Source organism: Clarias gariepinus, chromosome 24, assembly GCF_024256425.1.
Source record: "Clarias gariepinus isolate MV-2021 ecotype Netherlands chromosome 24, CGAR_prim_01v2, whole genome shotgun sequence".
In the NCBI taxonomy this organism is placed as follows: domain Eukaryota; kingdom Metazoa; phylum Chordata; class Actinopteri; order Siluriformes; family Clariidae; genus Clarias; species Clarias gariepinus.
In genome coordinates, this window is record NC_071123.1 from 20,318,430 (window position 1) to 20,343,310 (window position 24,881).

General features: G+C 36.7%; 1 protein-coding gene across 1 annotated transcript; it reads right to left on the reverse strand.

Annotated features, from left to right (window-relative positions):
- Nucleotides 1-1,984: 1,984 nt before the first annotated feature.
- LOC128512103 (trichohyalin-like) lies at nt 1,985-17,781 on the reverse strand. The gene is made up of 7 exons (XM_053485236.1): nt 16,575-17,781; nt 15,511-15,542; nt 14,083-14,143; nt 10,228-11,173; nt 9,710-9,933; nt 9,419-9,490; nt 1,985-5,871 (listed from the first exon to the last, which is right to left on the reverse strand). Exons 3-7 carry the CDS (start codon nt 14,111-14,113, stop codon nt 4,598-4,600), a joined length of 2,547 nt encoding a protein of 848 aa, XP_053341211.1. The 5' UTR covers nt 14,114-14,143; nt 15,511-15,542; nt 16,575-17,781; the 3' UTR covers nt 1,985-4,597.
- Nucleotides 17,782-24,881: the final 7,100 nt, after the last annotated feature.

Sequence of the window (24,881 nt, forward strand, 5' to 3'; positions counted from 1 at the left end):
GTTATATTGTACTTTCAGCTGCATAACACACATGATGTTATATCATCTCTATCTGTTATAACCCAAATGAGGATGGGTTCCCTGTTGAGTCTGGTTCCTCTCAAGGTTTCTACCTATTGCCATCTCAGGGAGTTTTTCCTTGCCACTGTCGCCGTCACCCTTGGCTTGCTCATCAGAGACATTTCATTCATTCATCTCATTATTATCTAGACACATTTTTCTTACACATACACAATTTATTATTATTATTATTATTATTATTATTATTATTTATAATTTTTTTATTATTATTTATGAATGAATTTCTTTTGTTTTTGTGAAGCTGCTTTGAGACAATGACCATTGTTAAAAGCGCTATATAAAAAAATGAATTGAATTGAATTGAATAAAAAAAAAACGTTGCATGCAGCTTTTTCTTGGCGTTTAAATTGGCATCCCAACGAACGCAAGGAAACCGCTTCTCGTTCGTTTTCTTCGCGTTCATTTTACTTTTCAGAGTACCGGATATATCCCATGATCATACATGATACACATAGGGAAATGCGGAAAAGGGCAAAATAAAAAAAACTTAATTGTTGAAAAACTTACGCGGAAATTTTTGCATTTCTTCATAAACCACAAAAAAACTTTTTTTAATCCGGCGTTGTGCAGTCAGAGAGTGAACCCAGTAGCGTCTGGCTTTCATATCCAGTTCCCGACACACTGCCCCCACAGGTTAACACACAAACTACAATTTGGGCTGCAGGCTGACGTTAGACAGAGACAGACGAACGCCGGTGAAGAAGTCAATCAAGCGCCACTACAAAACGCAACATAAACGTCTAGAACGTTCAGAGCGCGTTCGTTTATCCAAAAACTCAATGCCTGTGTGAACAAGGCCTTATAAACCCGATTAAAAAAATAAAATAAACGTCACTTGCACTTGAGCATACTGTATGTAAAATATTAATTTTAAACTTTCTTCATTATGTTTTATAAAAACAATTATGATTCTTATTATAGAATTACACGACACTATGCTGTGTGCTGGGTGTAACACAGTGGCGTCTTAGACACACAGGCTACATATGTTGCTGCCTAAGACCTCACCAGCAGGGGGCCTCATGGAGCAACATGAATGTATATTATTATTTTCATTTTTAAATGCTTAAAAAAATCACATATGTTTTATATGCTTTTCTTTTTGTAATCATCACGTGATGGTACAAATCTAGCTCTCAACAAAAAATATATATATATAAAAAGAAAACAGAAATCAAGTTCGCTAAGGATTTTTTTTCTTTCTATTTCTAAAACCATAGAGATGATCCAGCACCTTGTAATGTGTCTTTTGTGCTTTGTCTCTGGTTTCAGACTCATTCTTGCCATGTGCCCTGTGAGTTCCCTTATCAGATACATTATTGTGCTTAATTGTTACATGATTAATCTGTACCTGGAGGTAACACTACTGATGCTGAGAAAAGCCATTTTTCTGCATATGTTACATGAATAAATGATTCCTGAGGAGTGCTGTGCTACTTTTTATTACTGATCCTTTTCTTTGAAGATTCAGTACCCAATATAACACACACTGATTCGTTACCATAAGAAACACCAGAACATCATATTACTACTGAGATAAAGACACAATTATTTTACTCTGTTGTTAATCAGTAACAGTACAGTCTCAATAAAGGCCTCAAAATCTAATAGACAAGGGACACAAACCCAGCCATGATGTACTGTAATGTAGAACTCAGTGTCCAATTCCGCTCTCTGTTTCTTCTTTAGCAGATCACTTCAAATTTATATATTTAATCTTCCTCAGTGTTCTTTCATGATGGATAAAACTAATTTGTGAATTAAGAATATTAAATGAAGCTACATTTAGAGAATAAAAGCACCATACTTACAGTAATTATAAGAGATATAAAACAGTTTTAAAAACAATGATCATGTAAAAATGAAGGATGATTTCATAAAGAAATGGTACGAAATATGAAAAAAAAAATTAATTTTATTGAGATCATAGCACATGAAAGCCATAAATGGCTACAATATGGCAGTGTTGATCAGTGATGCAGTGATACATTCAAATTATGTTGAATATGGATTTGCAGAATTGCTCAGACCGTCCCAGCAAAAATGTATCTTCATGTTTTTAATGAAAACTTCGCAACACAACAAAGGCAAACAAACAAACAAATAATGGACAGAAAACATCTGTAAAACCATCAAGCGATCTGAACTTACAGTAAAAATCAGTTCTCTGACACTTTTTGCTTTGTTTAAAATCAAATTCAATACAAATTTGATTTGTCACGTACATTCATATACAGTCATACACAGTATGATATGCAGTGAAATGCTTGTATGACCGGCCAAGACCTAAAATTAAATTAAAAAAAATTGTTCAAGTCTGGTGATTGTGCTTCTAGCAGCAACTAGTGTTTTGAGGATGTAGCACAACATGAACTGTAAATATAAATAGATAAAATGTTCATCTATATTTACATATGGTTTTTCTTAAAATTCTATAGTATAAAAGGCATTGATCACATTGAGGCATAATAAGATTTCTACAATTTGTAAATTGTTCAAAATGCCCCACTCACAACACTCAACTTAAAGAAGAATTTTACTGTACAGTCATGTATATGTGACAAATAAAGACTTAATTAAACTTATATATATACACATTATTATATCATACACATTTATAGCCAATTAAACATGTCAAATAAAAAAGAAAATAAAAAATAAACTATCCATACACTATACATGCTGGTTAAGGCATTTCCTTGCAGAGATTTTGTAATGTAAAAGAACAGTTTTTTAGCTTATTAGCTCCTTTCATTAACCTTATGCTAATCTCTCTTCTCATTACGTCAACCATCAGGGCCAGATTAGTACTCTGATATACCGGGTATTTTCCCAGTGGGCCAGTGCAATTCGGGGCTAACACAAATTATTATTATTATTATTACATTTATTGATTAATGACCCATTTATTTGTCTGCTGACAGCATATGAGACTACTGCAGTCACCTCCTCTTCATTGTGCAGCATCATCAGACAGGTGTAGAAGAGCAAGTTTAGAGTCATAGAGGAGAGCAGGAGTGAACTGTAATCGATGATGAGGGCCGGAGTGAAGGGCAGAATGAGAAAGAGCAGGAGGAGAGGGGGCTGAATCAGTAGGGAGGAGCTTCATCATAACACGACCTCATTGAGAGGTAGCCTATCCTAGCGTGTGTGTGTGTGTGTGTGTGTGTGTGTGTGTGTGTGTGTGTGTTTTGAAAATCAACATAAGTTATATACTGTGCATCTATAAGAAAGAAAAATAAATTTTTCTCCCAGTGCAGTTCTGTCCACTGTCTCTGGACTGCACACTTATGTACTATTCACACGGGATTAGTATTATTTGGGAACCTCATGTGATTTAAAAATTTCATTTCGTGTGGCACATTCGCACTGGATGAGCAAAGACTGCAATTTAACTCAAATTTACTGACTTATCTCTTGAATATACTGGAAAATACCTGGCAAGTGTGTGTGTACGTGTGTGTATGTCCGTGCATATGCAGACTGTGTGTGAGACAGAGAGAGAATTTATGAATGTGCGGTTAGATGGATTAAAAAAAAAAGAAACAAATATAGTTATAGTGCCCTGTGTCATTTACATTTCACAGGGTTAAAATCGAATGACTGGAGAATTTTGACGTGAACCTCCTCGCTTAATTATGCATTACTTTGAATCAACTATTGTTTGGAATTATTATTACAGGTCTACATTTACATTTAGGCATTTGGCAGACGCTCTTATCCAGAGCCTGGGAACCTGCGATCGTCCGAACCGTAGTCCAATACCTTAACCACTGAGCTACACATGTCCCCCAGGTCTAACTGTATGATATATGAGTGTTTATTGCATCCTGGGCACTGGTGGCTCAGTGGTAGGTGTTTCGCCTGCCATGCGGAAAGTCCGGGTTCGATCCCCAGCCACTGGATGTAGTGCCGGTCCCAAGCCTGGATAAAATGGGAGGGTTTCATCACGAAGGGCATCCGGCGTGAAAGCTGTGCTAAGTTGTTGTGCGGACTGGTTATTCTGCTGTGGCAAACTCTTTGCCGAAAGACCAACAACAAAAGTGTTAACTGCATCCTGCTAAACATCTCATCAATCACTTTCTAATCAATATTTTTGCTTTCGCTCTTCTGATGGTTTTCTGCTTTCTCCTACTGCACATTGAATTGTTGTATGGTATATAGTGATATGACAAAATACTCTCAAAACACTAACGAATTCTTCACGAAAGATGAATAAAAAGGCGCGCAGCAAACAAAAACCTTGAAAAATTGATAGATAACTTCACCAAATCCTGGTCAAATCACAGAAATGCTGATTCACACAGGACTAATAATATCACAGGACCTCAGTGTTCGCTAAAATATGGTAGTTCATTTGCGGAGGAATTTTTACTTTACAAATTACAGACATGGCCGATTCACACTGGATTAACATCACAGGCAACCTCGAGGTCTCCAGGTAATACTAGTCCCATGAGAATAGGACATTCTTCTCTGACTGGGTGAGTGTCTGTGGCTTTATGAACTCTGTTATTTAGTGAAAGAATTCTTTAAATTTCTGAGAAATTCCCTTCGATGCCTCCCCTGTTACAGCTGCTCTCTCTGACTCTGAGCTGCTTCTCACAGTTTTCTCATAAACCTCTTCAAGCACATTGTGAGTCTCTGTGAGATCTGAAAGTTTCTCTTTAAGAGTCTCCAGCTCTCTGTTCTTCTTCTCCATCTGACTGCTGAACTCTTCCTGCATCTTTGTTTTTGAGGCCAAAATGTTTCTCTGGAGTTCAGGCAGGATGATCTTCATGAAGTTTCTCTCTGTCTCCATCCTGACCTTTCCTTCATACACCTCCCTGATCTCCTCCATCTCCTGTTGGTGCTTTTTTTCCATTTCTGTCCTTCGCTCTACCTCACGTTTTAACTCCCTCTCAAGTTCTCTCTTTTTCTCTTCATCTCTCTCTTCTTTCATCTTTCTCTCCAGTTCAGTTGTTCGGTCATTCAGTTGTCTGATGTCTCCTTCATGCTCCTGGATTATTCCTTCCATTTTTCTCAAAGAGTCCTGCACCTCCTTATCTTTTTTTCCCTTCACTTCCATCTCCTCTTTCATTCTTTTCTCTTCTCTTTCTTTTAGGATCTTAGTTTCCATCGCTCTAATCTGAGATTCTGTCTCCAGGTAGATCTCACTGCTGTAGAATTTCTCCCTGCTTCCTTCCACCATCTTCTCTATATTCTCCAGCAGCTCTGAGACCTGAGAACCATCTCCACTCTCCTTAATGTTGAGACAGTGAAACCTGTTCCCACATTTCTCCACTAGTCTCTGGACCTCCTGGTCTCCTGATTGAATAAACTCCTCAATGTTCTTCTTCTGAAGTTCTTCAGTAACACTGAATATGATCATGGTGTTTCTCCAACATCTCTCTCCAAAAATCTCCTCCATTTTCTCCAGCATCCCCCTCCCCTCCCCTGTAGACTGCTTAGCAGGTATTACCAAGAGGAAGGCGTGGGGTCCTGGAGCAGACAGATGAACACAGAGTCCCACGTCCTGTCTCAGCTTCTCCAGAGAGAGTCCAGGAGAGAACCAGTCAGGAGTGTCCACCACAGTCACCTTTCTCCCAGCCACCTCCCCCTGTGTGCTCTCACTCTGCTGGGTGGATGTAGATGTAGCTGTAGATGTAGCAGCCTGGTTCCTTTCCTCTCTGCTCAGGATGGTGTTTCTTGCTGCACTCTTCCCAGACCCCGTCCTCCCCAGCAGCACCAGCCTCAGTTCTGCTACAGGAACCGACACTGGAGAATGTGGACTAGACGATTCTCCACCCACTGAAAATGAACAAGAATAAGTCATTTAATACAGAATCACTTACTGCATTGTGGTGATTATGTTGTTCTCTGGAGTATGTTGGTGGACTGATGGTCCATTCTTTAGGTAACTTGTATCAAATTTATCATAGTCAGCTCTTTCTATATGCTTACAAATTGTGTTACATAAGTAACACAAATGTTACATTTTGTGTTTTATTTTCACAAAATGAACAAGTCTCTCCCTAGGAGAATTTACAGTTGTCCAATTGACTGGGACAACCTCAAAATATAACTGGGCAAGTTTATTTCAAAAGTATGTGTCCGACCTGACAAATATTATGCTGTAAAATGTACTACAGTGAAATCTCGGATTGCTAGTAACGTCGTTTGCGAGTGTTCCGCAAGACGAGCAATTTTTTTAAATAAATTTTGACTTGGAAAACCAACAAGTCCTGATTCACGAGCACCAAGTATCATGTATCACGCATGCGCTTCTTGTTTTGACGCCGAGCGTCACGTGATCACAACTGAGCCATCATTTTTTCTCTCGCGGAATTGTGGGTAATTGTCTCCCCTGCTGGGTCTTAGTGCTTGTCTCTTACTGGTATAATCAACATCCGTGCACGCGTGTACTGTTTACTATAACACTGTCACCACGTGTGTTTGTAAAACATATTTTATTTTGTGTCTGTATGCGTGTGTGTACAGCGCTTGTGTAAAGCAAAAGCAAGTCTCATTAGAAAGGTTAAAAATACATTTTCTCTCTCTGCTCAAGGTTTAGCCTGATCTTTGCCTGCTCTCTGTGTCTGTGTGTGTGCGCGCGTCATTTGACACCGTGCCAGGCACACACACACATACACACCTCCTACTTTTCGCCTTCACAGACACACACACACTCTTTCTCGCTGCTCTACACTGAAACACTGCTCTGTCGCGATTCTTTTCAAATGTAAAGTGCTGGTTAATTTGTTTTATTTTTACTTTACAGCAGTGATTCCGTTAGTGTGTCGCTCAATCAAGTGTCATTAGAGAGATTTCTTGTTTATTTTCCGATAAAACAGTGTTTCTCTTGTGTGAGTGAAAAGAGTGGAGGAAGGGTAAACTGTAAGACGAGAAGAGGGAGAGGGGAGATTACTTTAGATTTACACACACATACATACACAGTGCCTGCACGCACAAATGGAAACACTTTTTTTTAAGCTAAAGTGAAGGTTAATTTGTTTTATTTTTACTTTATATTTTGTATTTAATTATTTTTATGTATTTTTGGGGGGGCTGTGGAACAAATATTTAGATTTTCCATTATTTCTTATGGGTTCCCACTTCCGGAATGAATTATGCTTGTAATTCAAGGTTCCACTGTATATAAAAAATAATTTTATATAATTTTTGCAAAGCCTGGTATCCCACTTTTAAAATATTCAATTATTTTGCTCATTCCTATGGGCGCATAACTTGCATTTACACTCACTGAGTTGCACTCACTCTTAGTGTGTAGGTTGTCAGGTGAAACATTCCGAACTCAGATAAAAAAAGTCAAATAATATTAATACTAAAACTGATACAGTAGCTTAATTATATACTCAGCAAAAAAAGAAACGGCCCCTTTTTCAGGACTGTGTATTTCAACAATAATGTCGTAAAAATCCAAATAACTTTACAGATCTTCATTGTAAAGGGTTTAAACAATGTTTTCCATGCATGTTCAATTAACCATAATCAATGAATTAACATGCATCTGTGGAATGGTCGTCAAGACCTTAACAGCTTACAGAAAGTAGGCATTTAAGGTCACAGTTCTAAAAACGCAGGACACTAAAGAGACTTGTCGTCTACCAACTGTGAAAAACACCCAAAGAAAGATGCCCTGGGTCCCTGCTCATCTGTGTGAACGTGCATTAGGCATGCTGCAGGGAGGCATGAGGACTGCTGATGTGGCTAGGGCAATAAATCGCCATGACCGCACTGTGAGACGCCTAAGACGGCGCTACAGGGAGACAGGAAGGACAGCTAATCATCCTCGCAGTGGAAGACCACGTGTAACAACACCTGCACAGAATCGGTACATCCGAATATCACACGTATCCTGCGTGACAGGTACAGGATGGCCACAACAACTGCCCGAGTCACACCAGGAACACACAATCCCTCCATCAGTGCTCAGACTGTCCGCAATAGGCAGTCCATGAGGAGGAGATGCACTGCAGTACTTCAAGCAGCTGGTGACCACACCAGATACTGACTGGTACTTTTGATTTTGAGCCTCCCTTCATTCAGGGACACATTGGGAAACATTTTTATTTTATGTCTTATGGTGTTGACTCTTTTAGTGTTCATACAAATATTTACACATTAAGTTTACTGAAAGTAAAAACAGTTGAAAGTCAGAGGACGTTGCTGAGTGTATATGCAAAAACTTTGTTTGGAAATAAAATTGACCTACATTTTTATTACCTCCAATATTATTACTACTACTACTACTATTATTATTATTATTATCATTATTTTTGTTGTTGGCTACTATTTAAAGTAAAAGGTCAGTGTCGCAACACTAATAATTGCATCTTGAAAGTTAATTTGACAATTTGATTAAATTATTATCATTTTATGTTACAGCAAGTTGAATTTAAAACTAATTTTATCTCTGCACAAATGTTCTATAAGGAATAAATGAAAATAAAATTATTTGGCTCTGACAAAATGAGTCTCATTCATCTTCGACACAAATATACAATGTAATGCATAACAATCCACTTGGGTAAATCTGAGTGGTACATCTGTCCCCTTTCCCCACACGGCCATCATGTGGCCATAAACAGTACCTGCCTGTAAGTCTTTTTAAACATGTCTAACGAGTCAGCTGACCTCAATTAAATTCAACCCTGGAGGGACAACACACATGGTGTTTACTGCGCTTGAACGGACACCATTTTGTCTCAGAGCTGTTTTTCACTGTATTGGACTGTGAACTCTGTTTTGTTGAGGATTTTCTGAATTTAAGATTATTCACCATCAGGACAGATTTACAGGACAGACATTTTCTATCATCGTGCTCCCGAACTGATTCATTGAAACCGGTGAGGCTGACTTATTTCTACCGCACACACACATACAATATACTGGACTTAAGATATTTCATACATTTATTTACACACTGAAAATATTGTATATATTGTGTGACAATAAAGCTAATGTTCATGTATATTCCTAGCTGATGAATAATTATTTTACCCACTTTGTCCTAATTTGGTCATTTCTAAGTCCCTCCCACTAGTGATCTTTCTCCTTTAACAGCTACAATTCCATTTCACACAAACAAAAAGGGCAAATCCTATTCTGTTACTCTGTTCAGGATCCCTGGATATTTACTGATATTTCTCTATTAGATGTTTTTTATTTGTGAATGATATTTTATGTCAGTTTTACACAATATTGGTCTTTTTACTGTAATCTGATTAATAAATGTAAATGTCTACATCTGCCTGCTGTGTCTCTTTATAGTCGTCTCTTTTACCCCTAAACTAGTGTTGAGTTACACACTGAACAACTAACATTAATCACTTACAATCAGGACGATGTCCATCCATACTGTTTCTTCTCCTGATTGGTGCTGCTGAGTCCTGAGTCTCTCCACTCACTAGGAAACATCAGAACCAGTCAGAATGAGAGAGACATTCTTCTATAATTAATCACTTTCACTGTTTAAATTACACGTCCTTACAGTAGCTGAAGAGTTGCATCATTAAGTATCATTACAGTATATTTCATGTTCTTACATATGATTTATTAGGTGTAGATTAATATTTCAAGTACGTTTTGAAAAGATTTTAAGTGCTTACTGTAACAAAATACTCACTATTTGGATGTAACCCTCCCTTGCTGTTTCTTCTCCTGATGGGGGCTGATGATTCTGGATCTGTCTGTTCCTGCAGCTGCTTTGTTTTCTCCTCTAGAAGTCTGTCTTTCTCCTGAAGCTGTTTGTCTCGTTCAGTTAGTTTGTTTTTACTGGATTCCAGTTCATTCATTAAACTCTCCAGTTGTCTCTCTTTGTCTTTCAGCTGTGTCTGATTCTCCTCTAATGTCCTCTTTGTTTTCCCCAGTTCATCTTTCACCGCTCTGAGCAGTGTGTCCTTCTTTTCCAGTGTCTTGTCCTTCATCTGAAGCATTTGTTGATTTTCTGTCAGGCATTTGTCTTTCTCCTGAAGCTGTGTTTCTTTCTCACTCAGCAGTTTGCTCATATTCTCCAGTTGTGAGATTTTCTCCGCAGCATTTCGCTGACTCTCTTCTAATTCCTTAATTGTTTTGTTCATTTCAGTTTGTATCTGTTCGAGACATGTCTTATTCTTTTCCAGTGCAGCATCTTTCATTTGCAATATTTGTGATTTTTCAGACAGATGTCTGTCTTTCTCCTGAAGCAGTTTGTCTTTCTCCATCAGTTTTAGATTACTGGATTCCAGTTCATTCATTACACTCTCCAGTTGTCTCTCTTTGTCTTTTAACTGAGACTGATTCTCCTCTAATGTCCGATTTGTTTTGTATAATTCTTCTTTCACCTCTCTGAGCAGTGTGTCCTTCTCTTCCAGTGTCTTGTCCTTCATCTGAAGCATTTTTTGATTTTCTGTTAGGCATTTGTCTTTCTCCTGAAGCTGTTTGTCTCTCTCCATTAGCTGTGTCTTTTTCTTAGTTAGAAGTCTCTCTGTCTCTTCAAGCTGTTTGTTTTTTTCTGCTATCTCAGTTTTCTGTTGCTCCAGTACGATCATCATCTCCTCTAGTTGTCTCTTCTCATCCTGCAGCTCCTGTCCCAGTGTCTCCTGTTTGTTTTTACTGGTTTCCAGCTCTTTATCTGTGTTCTTCAGCTGTTTCTCTTTCTCACTCAGCAGTTTGTTCATATTCTCTAGTTGTGAGATTTTCTCTTTAACTTGTTCAGTAGCATGTTGAAGTTTATTATTAGTTTCCATCAACACTGCGTCTCTCTCAGAAAGAGTCTTCTCATTAGTCTCTAAACGTTCTTTTAGAATCTTCAGCTCTTCATTTTTATCATTTAATTCTTTCTCCTTCTCCACGAGTCTGTTGTCCTTTTCCTCCACTTGTATTTGTGTCTCCTGTATCTGTGTGTCTTTCAGTTTCAGTTGTTGATCTTTCTCATGTAGAGCTCTGTCTCTCTCATCTAGCTCTTTACTCGTCTTCTCTAGTGTTGTATTTGTATCTTTGAGTTGTGCGTCTTTCTCCTCAATGATTTTCTCTCTGTTTCTCAGTTCTGTATCTTTATTCTCTATTTGGCTTTTATAATCCTCCAGCTGTTGGTCTTTATGTTCATGGTCTTTAAAATATTAAGCAGGAGAGTGAACTGAATGATTAATGTGATCATAATCAGTCATCAGTTACAGAAGTACAGCTTGTTATGACTAAAGTCAAAATTACAATTTGTAATTATTCATTAGAAAAACTAAAGTGAGCAATTTAATTAATTAGAAACATTGACTGATTGATTTTATTATAGTAAAACCACGTCACACTCTTACTTATTATATCATCATCCCATTTTATATACCTAAATGTAGGTCAGTTTAAAACTGGCTAAATATTCAAGGCTTTAATTTTAATGTCTGTATAATACATGCTTTAGAGCAGGGGTTCTCAAACTTTTGAAATTTAAGGCCCACAATAAAGAAAATGCATAAAATAAAAAAAATAAAATAAAGTAGACAGTAATGTGTTTTGCCACCGTCAGCTGTAACGACTAAAATAAATATTCCATTTCCCACTAGTGAGACACCTGGACTTGCTTGGAAATAAGGAGATCAAGTCTAGGTGGGACGGGTGAGAGGCTGACATGCAGAGTAGCACTCAATGTTGTATTCAGTTTGTTTTGTGCTTTTGATTTTCTGACAGTCACAGTGGAAACTCTGACTGATATAAACAGGTGGTTGTAAAAGGGAACAGAAATGTGATTGTCCATTTTGACATGGATGGACACTGACTGTCAGGTTGTATTCAGAATGAATCAAGGTCAACTTGTTGGAACTGAAGCTTCAGCCTGCTGTCTGCTGATTCATCCATCAGTTCATCTTCCAAAACAGTGAACAGAATCATGTCTTCTGAAGCAGAATCCACAGATAAAGGGTCCAAAAACCAAACAATTCTTTGTAAAAAGTAAAACTGCAAACTTTTGTGACAACAGAGTCTAATGCTGGGTTATACTGGATATGTTGACAAGAGGTGAGGCTTCCAGACTTTCACTTAGAAGTGAAAACATCACAAATCGTCCCTCCTTGACTTTTCTGTTGCAAGGAATAACTTCTCTTAGTTCTAAAAGGTGATTAAGCACACGTCCTCTTGAAAGCCATTATATTTCAGTGGTACAAGAACTGCAGATGATCTGCATCTAGTCTTTCACACAGAGCTGCACAACACCTTGAGTTCAGTGCATTTTTATAGATATAGTTCACCATTTCCAAAGACACGTTCATGACTTCATGCAGTTCTGGTGACATCTGCTTTATGGCTAGACTTTCCCTATGTACAGTAAGAGACAGTGTGTCCACTTGGTGTCAGGGGTTCTATCTTGGATCTGTTTTACAACACCACGATGTATCCCTGTCATCAACTTAGCATTGTCTGTGCAAACACCATTACAGTATTTCCAATCAAGCCCTTTTTTAGTGAAGAAATCATCAACGTAACTCATAACATTATCTGTAAGCCACTGTTCTTGTGTAAAGCTCTTTGCAAAAAACAAGTCTTCATGCAAATTACTGTCCATGTGGAATCTAACAAAAACTAACAATAAAGCAGCGTTGCTAACGTTAGTAAACTTGTCCCCCTGTATGGCAAATTATCTGCGTGTCTTTATTCTTTCCACAAGTTGACATTCAATGTCATCACTCATGAGAACAATTCTTCTGCTCATGGTGTCAGTAGACAGTGGTATGGACTGAATTGTGTTTGCAGTGGGTTCCCCATTAACTCCCTGCACAAATCTTAACCGTTATACAAAACAAGCTCCATCTATATGAGCAGAAACCAAATAACTATCTCTCAACAACGCTTCTGACTGCACTGTTAATATTGTGATGACTTTCTGTTGTGCCAGAAACACAACCCTTTTCATTAAAATATATTCTTTTGGCTTCCCAACACATCTTGGGTGCTTTGTGTTTAAGTGCTTCTGAGCTTTGATGGTTTTTTAGCTTAATTTGACATGATTTCAGAACATTCAACACACTGCCTGCCACTATAAATACACAATTAATGTATTTATCGTCACTGAATACATTACAGCACATGTCTTGGAGCATTCACTAGCACAGGTTTATCTCCCACATCATAGTTTTATTTCAAAAAGTTCTCCATTTTGTAACTGTGTCCAAACATTAGCTAGCTGGTGTCAAAACATTTGTCTCTATCTGATGATGTGTCCATCGGCACTCTGATATTCTAATGTAACAGTACAACAGCCACGCCCCACTGGGTGAGAACGCCAGCTTTAGAGCAGGATGTCAAACTCAAATCACACCCAGTACATGTAAGCATTATTTAACATTATTTATTTATTTATTTATTTATTATTTTTCAATATATTTTTCTGGTAATTAACATCTATTAAACTAGGCATTGAAAGTAGGGCCAAGTAGGGTAAACAAGTGTTTGAAATATCAAGTAATAACTTTGCTATTTTTTATTTATTTATTTTAATTTTTGTATTTTTTTTTTTTTTAGGTTTTTTCCAAACTTTAAAAATATCTAACATTAGGAGATTCATGGAGAACTCACACAGGACTGTCTCTGTTAGGAACTGACATGTACTTAGTCTCCTGTCTCTCTCTCATCTTCTCTTTTCCCCAGCAGACTGTATTTATTGCTCTGTACACTGGGTGATGTGTTTCAGATGTGTTTCAGGATTTGGCATCAATCACTGAATCCCATTTAAGGTGTGTTTGGACCCAGCGCCTTGAGTTTAAAACGTGTGACTTAGATTAATTCATAGTTACAGATATTAAACGTTAAGTGTGCATAGTGAATATCACTAAGTTTTTCCTCCTCCATAAACACTTTCTGTGTGCTTTCTCCATAATATTTAAATAATGTTTATAATAGAGAATATAATAATAGAGAGTGTGGAAAAAAAGTTGTGAGTTTCAGATGCTTACTGGAGATCTCACTATTGAACACTTTACTGTACAACACATGATCAGGTGTGTTTACTTTTGTAGCTCCTTCCACACTCACCAGTCTGTAGAGCCGAGATCTTCATTTTCATTCTCTCATCTTCTGTCCATTTTCTGTCTCTCTGTGGAAGAGAATAAATCAGTGTGAAGGTTTTATACCTGACTCCATACTGTATGTAAATAAAGTGTTAAATAAACATAAAGTGTTTCTCTGTTCACATCACTGTGTGTGTGTGTGTGTGTGTGTGTGTGTGTGTGTGTGTGTGTGTGTGTGTGTGTGTGTGTGAGAGAGAGAGACAGGTGATATTACTAACACTAACCTGATTGTTAAATGAGAAATAAACATCCTGCCCTCTACAGGAGAATCAAGTGTTTGGATCTGTTTATTATTATTATTATTATTATTATTATTATTATTATTATTATTTTGGCTGCAATATATTGTGTTTTCACACAATAACACAATATATTAATATACTTATGCATGAAAGTCAACTGTCCCAGACATTGATATCATTTTTAAGGACAATGTTTGTTAGCTGACTTATACTTTCATGACAGTCATGATTAAAACACACAATACAATTCAGACACTGAGAGTTTGTCATGGATTTGTTCTAAGTGACATTAAATTTGCCCTACAGATTTTAATAAAATGGTTTTAAGTAAATTAATGTTGTTCCTGGTGTTGGGTCTCTACACAGATCCTCATGTTCAATTAAATATGTATTAAACCTTTTTATGTCTCTATAAATAAAATTTAAAACAAAGTGTGCAGATCAAATTCAATATGCGTGAAGGTAATAATTTATTTAGCTTGTTTTTTTCTTGCTTCATGATTTATTTTGTTTATGTTTAAACAAATTGTTTACAATCATATCAATAATTATGACATCAGTAATCACAGTAAATTGTTAACTGTCATGTTTTCCCTGTGTGTTCCTGTTGTGTGTGTTCTGTAGGACTTTCATGTTCATGTTTGTTCCAGACTTCAGTTCCCAGTATGCATTGCACCTCACATGTCAGTCACATGATGTTAATTGTGATCACCTGCACCTTGTTTAGTTTAATTAGTTTGTCTATTTAAAGTCGTGTTTTAAAGTCTTCTGTTTAGAATCCTAATGTATTTTGTTTTGTTTGCTTGTATAAGCTTTAGCATTAGCACGATCATTAGCATTAGCCTTTAGTTTGTAGCCGAGCCACAGCCAAAGTTCACATGTGTTTAATGTATAAAGGAAAAACTTTTTTATTTAACATATTAATCTGTACTTGCATCCTGCCTGTTAAATGTCATTAACAAACAGCTCAATGTCCATGTTTCTATTCAATGTGTCAGTCGTGTGATAGTTTTTCTGACCATCACTGTGAGCTGTAACCATAGTAACCCATCACTGGGTAATAGACTTATTATAACAATTTAAGATGTTTTTAAGCTGCTAGTATCAGTAAGAGATTTATGAACATTAATAGTTTAGTACAGTTTACTCACCTGAATAACCCGGATGTCTTTTACTTGATCATCTGACAAAAATACAAAGAAAGTTTGATTAGATTCCTAAAAGTGCTTTGGTAATTTTTGTAAATGTCTCTGTATTATATGGAATAGTATTAGATATAAACATTCTGTGTCTGTTCTCAGTAAATACGTTTTGTCCTGCATTAGTTTGTCTGTCTTCTGTTTCTCTGCTGATTTTGGTAAAGAAATGGCTTTAGCTTTATCATATTAACTCTGTAAGAAACAAATTTACTGAATCACTCACTCACATTCTGTTATAATCTCTTTCATGCACTATTATCTAGCGTGGACTCTCTAACACTTCTCTCACTAAAGTTATATACACTACACTACCTGGACAAAAAAGAAAAAAACTGTAAACTTCATGAAAAAAATATGAACTGAAAAAATCATTAATGAACGTGATCTGATATCAAACACTTTAAACTTTTAAAAAAAGTTAAATCATAAAAAATCCTCACTGAAGTGACAGCAGAAATCACAGAGCTCACAGGATTGGGACTAAACAGCTGTGTGACTATCAGAAAACCACTTGTTAATGAGGCTAATCAGAACAAAAATAATCTAATTAAATGTACTGAATGACCAGGTTATTACATCAATACATCATTATTCTTCCCAGATGTCCTGGACATACGCTGGGCTCTGTGAGCATGAGGAAGCATTTATACACAGGAATTATCCACCACATTACACACCATAAGGAAAGAGCGTGATCAAATGAAATATTAGTGTGTGTGACTTTTTGGGAGGCCGGGCAGTGAACACTACAGTAATATTAGTCAGACTCAGTAACATTATAAAGGAGTTATTACTATAAAATTACAATCAAACAAAAACCTTTAGCTTTTTACCTCTTAGTATCAGTGTGTAGGTCAGATTTGTATGTGTGTAGAACACTAATGACAAACTAGACAACAGCATAATGAATTTCAGTTCTGTTGTGTTCACTACACTATGCTCATGATGCTCAGTGGTACATTATACAAGTAGCACAAACATATAAATAATATTTTTTAAATTAATGTCTTTCTCACCTCTCTCCTCTCTCCTCTGTGGATTCCCTATGATCTGTCACAGTGAATAATAAAGTGTAAATGTTTTGTGCATGATTGAACTGTTACTCTGTACATAACACAGTTTATGTGTCTGTTCATAAACAAAGGAAAGCTAGTTAAGGATGTACAATTAGTCATCACAGTAAATCTACAGAACATTCTGTTACTCTGTGCTGATGATCATCTGCTCACACTGGAGAGATTTATCAGCTACAGAAACATAACTGTGGAGGGAAAAGTCACACAGCGGGAAACAAATAAATCATAAACTTATGTGTCTTTATTCCATCACTTCCATACAAATATGCAAAAAACACAAAAAGTGTTCTGCTATTATCATGTGTAATTACAGATCTGTGTATGTGGAGAACATTAACGCCTCATCAGTGTATTTAGATCTCGTCCCCATACTGAGGTGTAGCTCCTTATTAGTGCAGGAGAAAATGGAGTGTATAAGAGGAGAGAGATTCTGATGGAGTCTGGCAGTGGTGTGTGTTATATGTTACATGTTTGTTGTGTCTTTTCGTCGACATGGTAAACGTCCCTGTCTACATTATTGCAGTGCAGTGGGGTTACACACAGGTGCATTGTGGGAAAGAAGCTGACTGATGGAAGTGGAATCTCACTTACTGATCAGAGTCCTTCACATAAACATCATCTGAAAATAGTTTTATGTTTCTATTTTGATTCCTGAATTAAAATCTAATACATGTGATAAGTTTATAAAATATCAGTGTTTATCATTAGTGTGAAGTCGAGTTATTTACTTACCCGTGCTGAAGGTGTCGTGTGAAACAACAGAGAGAGAAATGTAATGTTAGATAAAATATAATGAGAAAAACTACAATCTTCACACTGTGATTTCAGTACAAAGATGTTTAACTACAACTTTTTATAGTAAATATAATAACAGATAGTTAATCATCTATTTATAGCTAATATTTAAATCATTAAATAAAAGTTGTGAATAAAGTATAAGCATCACCATGTTTTACCCCATTTCTATCTGTATCAGGGAAAAAAATAAAGACAAGTTCTTCTGTCTTCATAAATAAATTAATTCAATATGATGAGATTGTTCACTAATGAGTGTGTGTCACTTGTAAACACACCTTGAACGTTTTATCTCTCAGGATCAGTGTGTAGGTCAGATTTGTGTGTGTGTGTGTGTGTGTGTGTGTGTGTGTGTGTGTGTGTGTGTGTGTGTGTGTGTGTGTATGTGTGTGTGTAACACTAATGATAAACTAGACAACAGCATGATGAATGTTCTGCCAGCGATCACAGTCTGTTGTGTTCACTACACTATGCTCATGATGCTCATATATCTATGTGCTATTGCACTCTGAACACACAGCACAGTCCAATCTATTTCATCTGCACAATAAATATATTATTCATGCAGCATCAACACATCACTATCAGAGAAAGGACTTTATACTCACGTGAAGAAATCCCCTGTGAAAGGAAATAATAGAGAGTGAAGATTTAATGCATGATTACAAATGTAAATTGTTCCATGTGAAAATGTGAAAGAAACTGTTACTCTGGTTAAAACACAGCTGATGTGTGTCTTAATAAAAAAGAGGAAAACTAGACAACAATCAGTCATCACACACAGTAAATCTGTATAATGTAGCATTGTGCTAATATACCGCTAGTTCCCCTTAAGGAACAGAAATATCTTGTGATTTATTGGAAAATACTATTTTCTGATATCTGCATGTATTTACCAATATACAGTATGTCAGTATATGTGCATTTCCCCCTGTGTATTTTAAATCTATAGTTAAATATTCTGTAATATATCTATGTGCTATTGTAGTACATGAAGGAATATGTTACGTGGTGCGGTATGGAGAGCCGCACCATGAGATATTTTGATGTTTATAAGAGCCCTAACGAAGGGCTTCAGAGGGGGTGAATGAAACAGAGGTTGTGAAAGTGCTTATGTAACCAGGTCTTAGAACGAAGTCTTGGCATAATAATCCCTTTCTTAAAGTTAATTGAGTCTTGAGATAAATGTTTAGGTTAATTAATCAAAGTACATTTTCTATGTATCAAGAGAAAAAAATAGTTAAGTGATGACAATGAATAAATATGTGTTTGTTATAAAGGTAGGTTTAGGAAAAAAACGCCATCTACAATAAGTGATCAAATGCATAAAAAGATAGAAAAAGAGCGATTTTCGCTAATCGGACAACCAACTTAAAGAGACCCACTCACTGACTCAACAATGAGTAAAAAAATAAAAATAAAAACTCTTGAGACCTTTTAGGTTACCTGTAAAGGAACTAATTATGCTGGAAATGGTAACAGTTGATAAGCTGCCGTTTAGAAAGGCTGTTACTGGCTGTAATAGCTACTCAGTGGTGTATCACGATGCTAATGTTGCTAATGTGATCCTAGCTACCCTGTTAGCTTGGGTGCTTAGTGCTACATGCACTCTTATCATTGCAAAAATGGATTTATTTCCAGTTGAGTTTGCAAAAGATGCTGTTTTCTATATCAGTATGTTGACTTTGTGTGTAAAAGGAAAAAAAAGTGTTAAAGCATATGTATGTGAATTTCTTGTCAGTGATTTAAGAGGTTAATATTTAGTGCATTCCTTCACTGTTACCGGTGCAGGGAGGGATGATAAAGCACGCTAGCCTTACTAGTACCTCCTAGATCTCTATGAATGTTCTTGCATTATTTGTTTTGCACAAATTGTAGTTCTCATTTGTATTGCATTTGCATTGTGGGTTTGTTACTACTTTGAATAGCAATAACCATAAATACTTGGAATTGGTTTTGTTTAAAATGAATGAACATGGATGTAAAAGCACTTTAGGGTATATTTATACTGTAGTTCACTACTATAAACATTTGGATCTGATACTTGATATATTATGGTCGTACGACTGAACCTTCTTGAGAACATGATTTGAACCAGTTGATATAAAGTGGAATGTTATTGATTGTTGATAATGCATGAGATAGACAGAATATGAACGTAATGAGCGTTTGGATTTCTTCTGGCCAACCCATAGGTCAGGTTTTTTTGCCAGATTATTTCCATAGATGCACATGGATCGGAAGTCATGCCCGGCCTGGAGATGAAGCCCTTCCGGTTGGAGTTGAATTGGATGTTCACATCCTGAAACCCCGAAAGATTCCCAGTGTACGTTGGGTGGTGAGCCACGGACCCACGAGCAAAAGTCTTTGCGCAGTCTCACTTTCTCTTCTTCACGGATTGTGTGGTAGGATCCACAAGTACTGGTATACTGATACCGGAACAGGTACTGGTACTGTCATGACACTGATTTAACCAAAAGAAAAAAGGGCCCCAACGAGCAATAGGACTATTTTTGGAACTGGGTTTATTTTTTTTGTTTTAAGGGAAACCTATGCCGGCTTTATTATTTTCTTATTTCTTTATATACATTCTCTGAATTAAATTGTTACACTGTTGTTATTGTTCCTGTTGTTAAACAAAGAGTGATCACAACAACGCAAATTACTGTTTTCTGTCTTTATTGATGTCAAACCACTGGCTCTTAAAGACTTAGCATGTTCTGTTACTGGTCCAAATACTGTTAAAGATAACTATTTACCTGTTACTCTGTTACTAAATAGGGTTACTCTCATGATGCGGATGGGAAGACCTTCCCGTTTCGAGATGGTGTGGGATTATTAATTAGGAAAAGGAAACAAAAGAGAACTGAAAACACAAAAATAAACAGAGCTCCGCCAAATACACGAGAACGGATGGGGCTCTGATAACTAAAAATAAACTTTAGATCCTCTCTGGGCCTTCGATCTTACCGAGGATTTATAAGAGAGAAAACTGAGGTGTGTTGCTCTCTCTCTCTCTCTCTCTCTCTCTCTCACGTCAGTGTCTTAGTGAGACAGAGGCTGGGTCTTTGCCTCTCTCCCTCCCTTGAGAATGTTCTGTCTCTGTCCTTCCTTTTCTTTTTATATTTTTATCTTTCTTTCTTCCTTTCTTTCTTTGGCCCCTTATAGACGGAGGTATCAGACCCTAAATAAACACAGCACCAGGTGTTTCGCGTTCACACTGATTACGTTACTGCAGTGTTGCCTGGCAACCGCGTGTCTACCTGGCCGCGCCTCGGCCTGTTCAGAACTCCGTGGGGTAGCAGCCTGTGGACCTGCCCGTTCTGAACAGTGCAGAGTATTTATGTGTGGTTCTGCCCCTCGTGAGACCCGTGTTACAGAATATACAGAATATCAGAACACAATTATGACTGACTTCTTATAGAAATAAAATAAAATGCTGATATCGTACTTGGACACTTGTAAAATATATATATTTTTAATCTTATATGATTGTGTATGCTTTTATATTTCTATTTGAATCCTGAATTAAAATCTAATACATGTGAAAAGTTTATATAATATCAGTGTTTATCATTAGTGTGAAGTCGAGTTATTTACTTACCGAAACTGAAGGTGTCGTGTGAAACAACAGAGAGAAATGTAATGTTAGATAAAATATAAAGAGAAAAACTTATGATTTATAGACAGAATATCTGCTACACAATCTTCACTCTGTGCTTTTAGTACAAACATGTTCAGCTATAATTTTTCAGATTTGTATAAAATCTAACAAATCAACATGAACATTTTTTGCCTTAAATAATAAATTGATAACATATATGTGTGTGTGTGTGTGTGTGTGTGTGTGTGTGTGTGTGTGTTATTGCACTCTGAACACACAGCACAGTCCAATCTATTTTATCTGCACAATAAATATATTATTCATGCAGCATCAACACATCACTATCAGAGAAAAGACTTTATACTTACTGAACAGTTCCTCCTGTGAAAGTAAATAATAGAGAGTGAAGATTTAATGCATGATTATAAATGTGAATTGTTCCACGTGAAAATGTGAAAGTAACTGTTACTCTGGTTAAAACACAGCTGATGTGTGTCTTAATAAAAAAGAGGAAAACTAGACAACAATCAGTCATCACACACAGTAAATCTGTATAATGTAGCATTGTGCTAATATACCGCTAGTTCCCCTTAAGGAACATAAATATCTTGTGATTTGTTTTCTTTATTATCTTTTCTTTATTTATCTTTTCTTGTGGTTGTCTTTATGCTGTGTGCATTAACATGACTTACTACTGTTAGCTTAAAGAGACTAAACGCTAGGCCGAGTCAACTCTTCAATGCTTTTTCACAATATGGTGTGATTGTTATGCAGAGCGAGTGATGGCAATTATTCTGTCTACAAGCACTGAACACTGTTAAAGCTCTGATTTATGTTTATTGTGAAGTGTCAGAAAATGTCATGTCACTCTGTGTTTCAGTAAGAACACAATTATGAGTCACAGCTTATTAAAATAATAAAAAAAATAATGATATGTTACTTGGACACTTGCAGAATAGACAACTGTTCCATCGAGAGGAATCCTGGGAAATGTTATATTTTTATTCTTATTTGATTCTGTATGAGATTCTGATGGAGTCTGGCAGTGGTGTGTGTTATATGTTACATGTTTGTTGTGTCTTTTACTCGACATGGTAAACGTCTCTGTCTACATTATTGCAGTGCAGTGGGGTTACACACAGGTGCATTGTGGGAAAGAAGCTGACTGATGGAAGTGGAATCTCACTTACTGATCAGAGTCCTTCACATAAACATCATCTGAAAATATTTTTATATGATTCCTGAATTAAAATCTAATACATGTGATAAGTTTATAAAATATAAGTGTTTATCATTAGTGTGAAGTCGAGTTATTTACTTACCCATGCTGAAGGTGTCGTGTGAAACAACAGAGAGAGAAATGTAATGTTAGATAAAATATAATGAGAAAAACTTATGATTTACAGACAGAATATCTTCATTCTTTGCTTTTAGTTTAAAGATGTTCAGCTAAAAGTTTAATATTTATATCAAAATAACAACATAGTGAATAATAAATAATTTATAATTGAACAATTAAATACTTGGTGCAGTAACACACATCTGTGATCAACTGGTAAATAAGACACGTCATATCGAATGAAAATGCTGAGCATCACCACGTTCATTCACATTTCTATCTGTATCAGGAAAAAATTATGGAAGTTACATCATTAATAATTATTATTAGAGTTATTATTACAGCATTAATTAGTTCCGTTTTCGGTGGTGTTTCCTCCTGAACTCTGAATAAGCAGCTCATTTAGTTTCCATTAGATGTGCAGAGAAAATTATTGTTGAAAACTTCAGTCCAGTGAGACTGCTATGTGCAGTGCCTTACTTACATGAGTGATCTCTGCCTAAAGCTCAGACCAGACTATTAAAGACTAAAGAACTTCCACTCTGACAAATTCCATGTAACAACGCTTCTGTCTCTGACGCAATTTTACATTTTCACTTTTCCAAAGTCAATAATTTCCAATAATGGAGTGCGAGGCTTTAACTGTAATGCCACGTGCAAATCCACGGCCCACTACACACACACACACACACACACACACACGCACTGCTCTCTCGCGATTCTTTGTAAAGGTAAAGCGCAGGTTAATTTGTTTTATTTTTACTTCATATTTTGTATTAATTATTTTTATCTATTAATTTTTTTGGGCTGTGGACCGAATTAGTTTTCATTATTTCTTCTGGGGAAATTCACTTTGATTTACGAGTGTTTTGAAATACTAACACACTTCTGGAATGAATTATGTTCGTAATCCAAGGTTTCCCTGTAGATATTTAGAATCTTTGTAAGAGTGCGCTTCACTTGTAAGAGTGTGTTGTGACGCCTTATATGTATAATCATACAAAACACTGTGAATCTGAATGTGATCTCAGGTCGTCCCACAGGCTACAATCCACACTGTGATGCACCTGGAACATTCCACACCCTTTGGAGGTCACCTTGGGAGGTGCAAAACACTATAGAGAAAATAAAGGTCAGATTTCACTGGCCGGGGCTCAATGTGGAGTTATGTGACTTCTGTCAGGACTGTCCCACCGGTTAGTGTACAGCACCTGCTAAACCCGTCCCAAAGAAGTACTCACAGACCAAGGTACGCCATTCATGTCAAAACTAAAGTGTGATGTGTGCCAAGGAAGCCTTTGAGGAGCAGCCCTCACCATTCAGGTTGATTTAAATATCAACAAAGTTCTCCCTATCATGCGACGGCACCTGCAAAAGGCACAAGAGAAGAAGAAGCACACCTACGACCAGTCGGCTCAGTCATGCGTAAGGTGGGCGATCGAGTACTGCTGCTTCTCCCCAGTGCTACATTCACGTTTATGGCATGTTGGCAAGGACCCTTAACCGTTGTGGAACAAGTTGGGCCAGTAAACTATCATCTGCAACAGCCAGGTATGTGCAAAAGCACTGAGCTGTATCATATTAATCTTTTGAAATGGTGGATTGAACCAATTCCTCGCTCCTTAGCCGTTGCCTCTCTCTCTGCCACAGAGCAAAGCCGCCACCTTATTCATCAGGGAGAGGATCTGATGCCAATGCAGAATCAGGAGCTGAGTGAACTTGTGGATCAGTTTGTGGACTGATTTGTGTAAAACACAAGTCCAACACTAAAAGCTGTAACTCCTGTTATTAGTCTCTGTTATTAATTTACAGCTGTATAGAAGTGGAGAAGTGTGTACACAGTGCATTAGTGTGTGCCAAGTCAGATACCTTACTAACTAATGTGTGTTCTCTGGACTGTTATACACCTGTTATTAACCACTAGTCAGATATTCTTACTCTAAACATCTCAAACATCAGACATTTACATTTATGGCATTTGGCAGACACCCTTATCCAGACCAATTAACATTTTTACATTTTTTAATAGTTACTCTTTATAGTTGAGGTTAGTTGAGGTTAGTCAGTAGTCCAATGCATGTCTCACTTTAACCTCAATGTGTGTGTTTGGTTTCTCAGCTCTATATTTATTATCTGTTCTATTAAATATCAAATAACTCTAACAATCTAAAGGCCACATTTAGTGTGTAATTAAATTTCCTCTCTGATGTAAAAATGTCTCTGATGTAAAGTTATATTGAATGAATCCCTGATTAGCTGGAAAAGTAACATGTGATTCACTTATCAATCACTATTTAATTAGTATTTGTACAAGCTGCTGCTTTTAGGCCCTTGTGCAGGTGTGTATCAGAGTGAAAAACACACTCACTGTTTATTGGACTAAAATAAACTCCACTCCACATTAACACCCTGTATACTGAACCTCATACTGAATACTGAGTGTGTGTTTCATGTACTGAGATGAGAAGCACAGATGATGATGTAGTGTTTATACAGTGTGGAGTTCAGG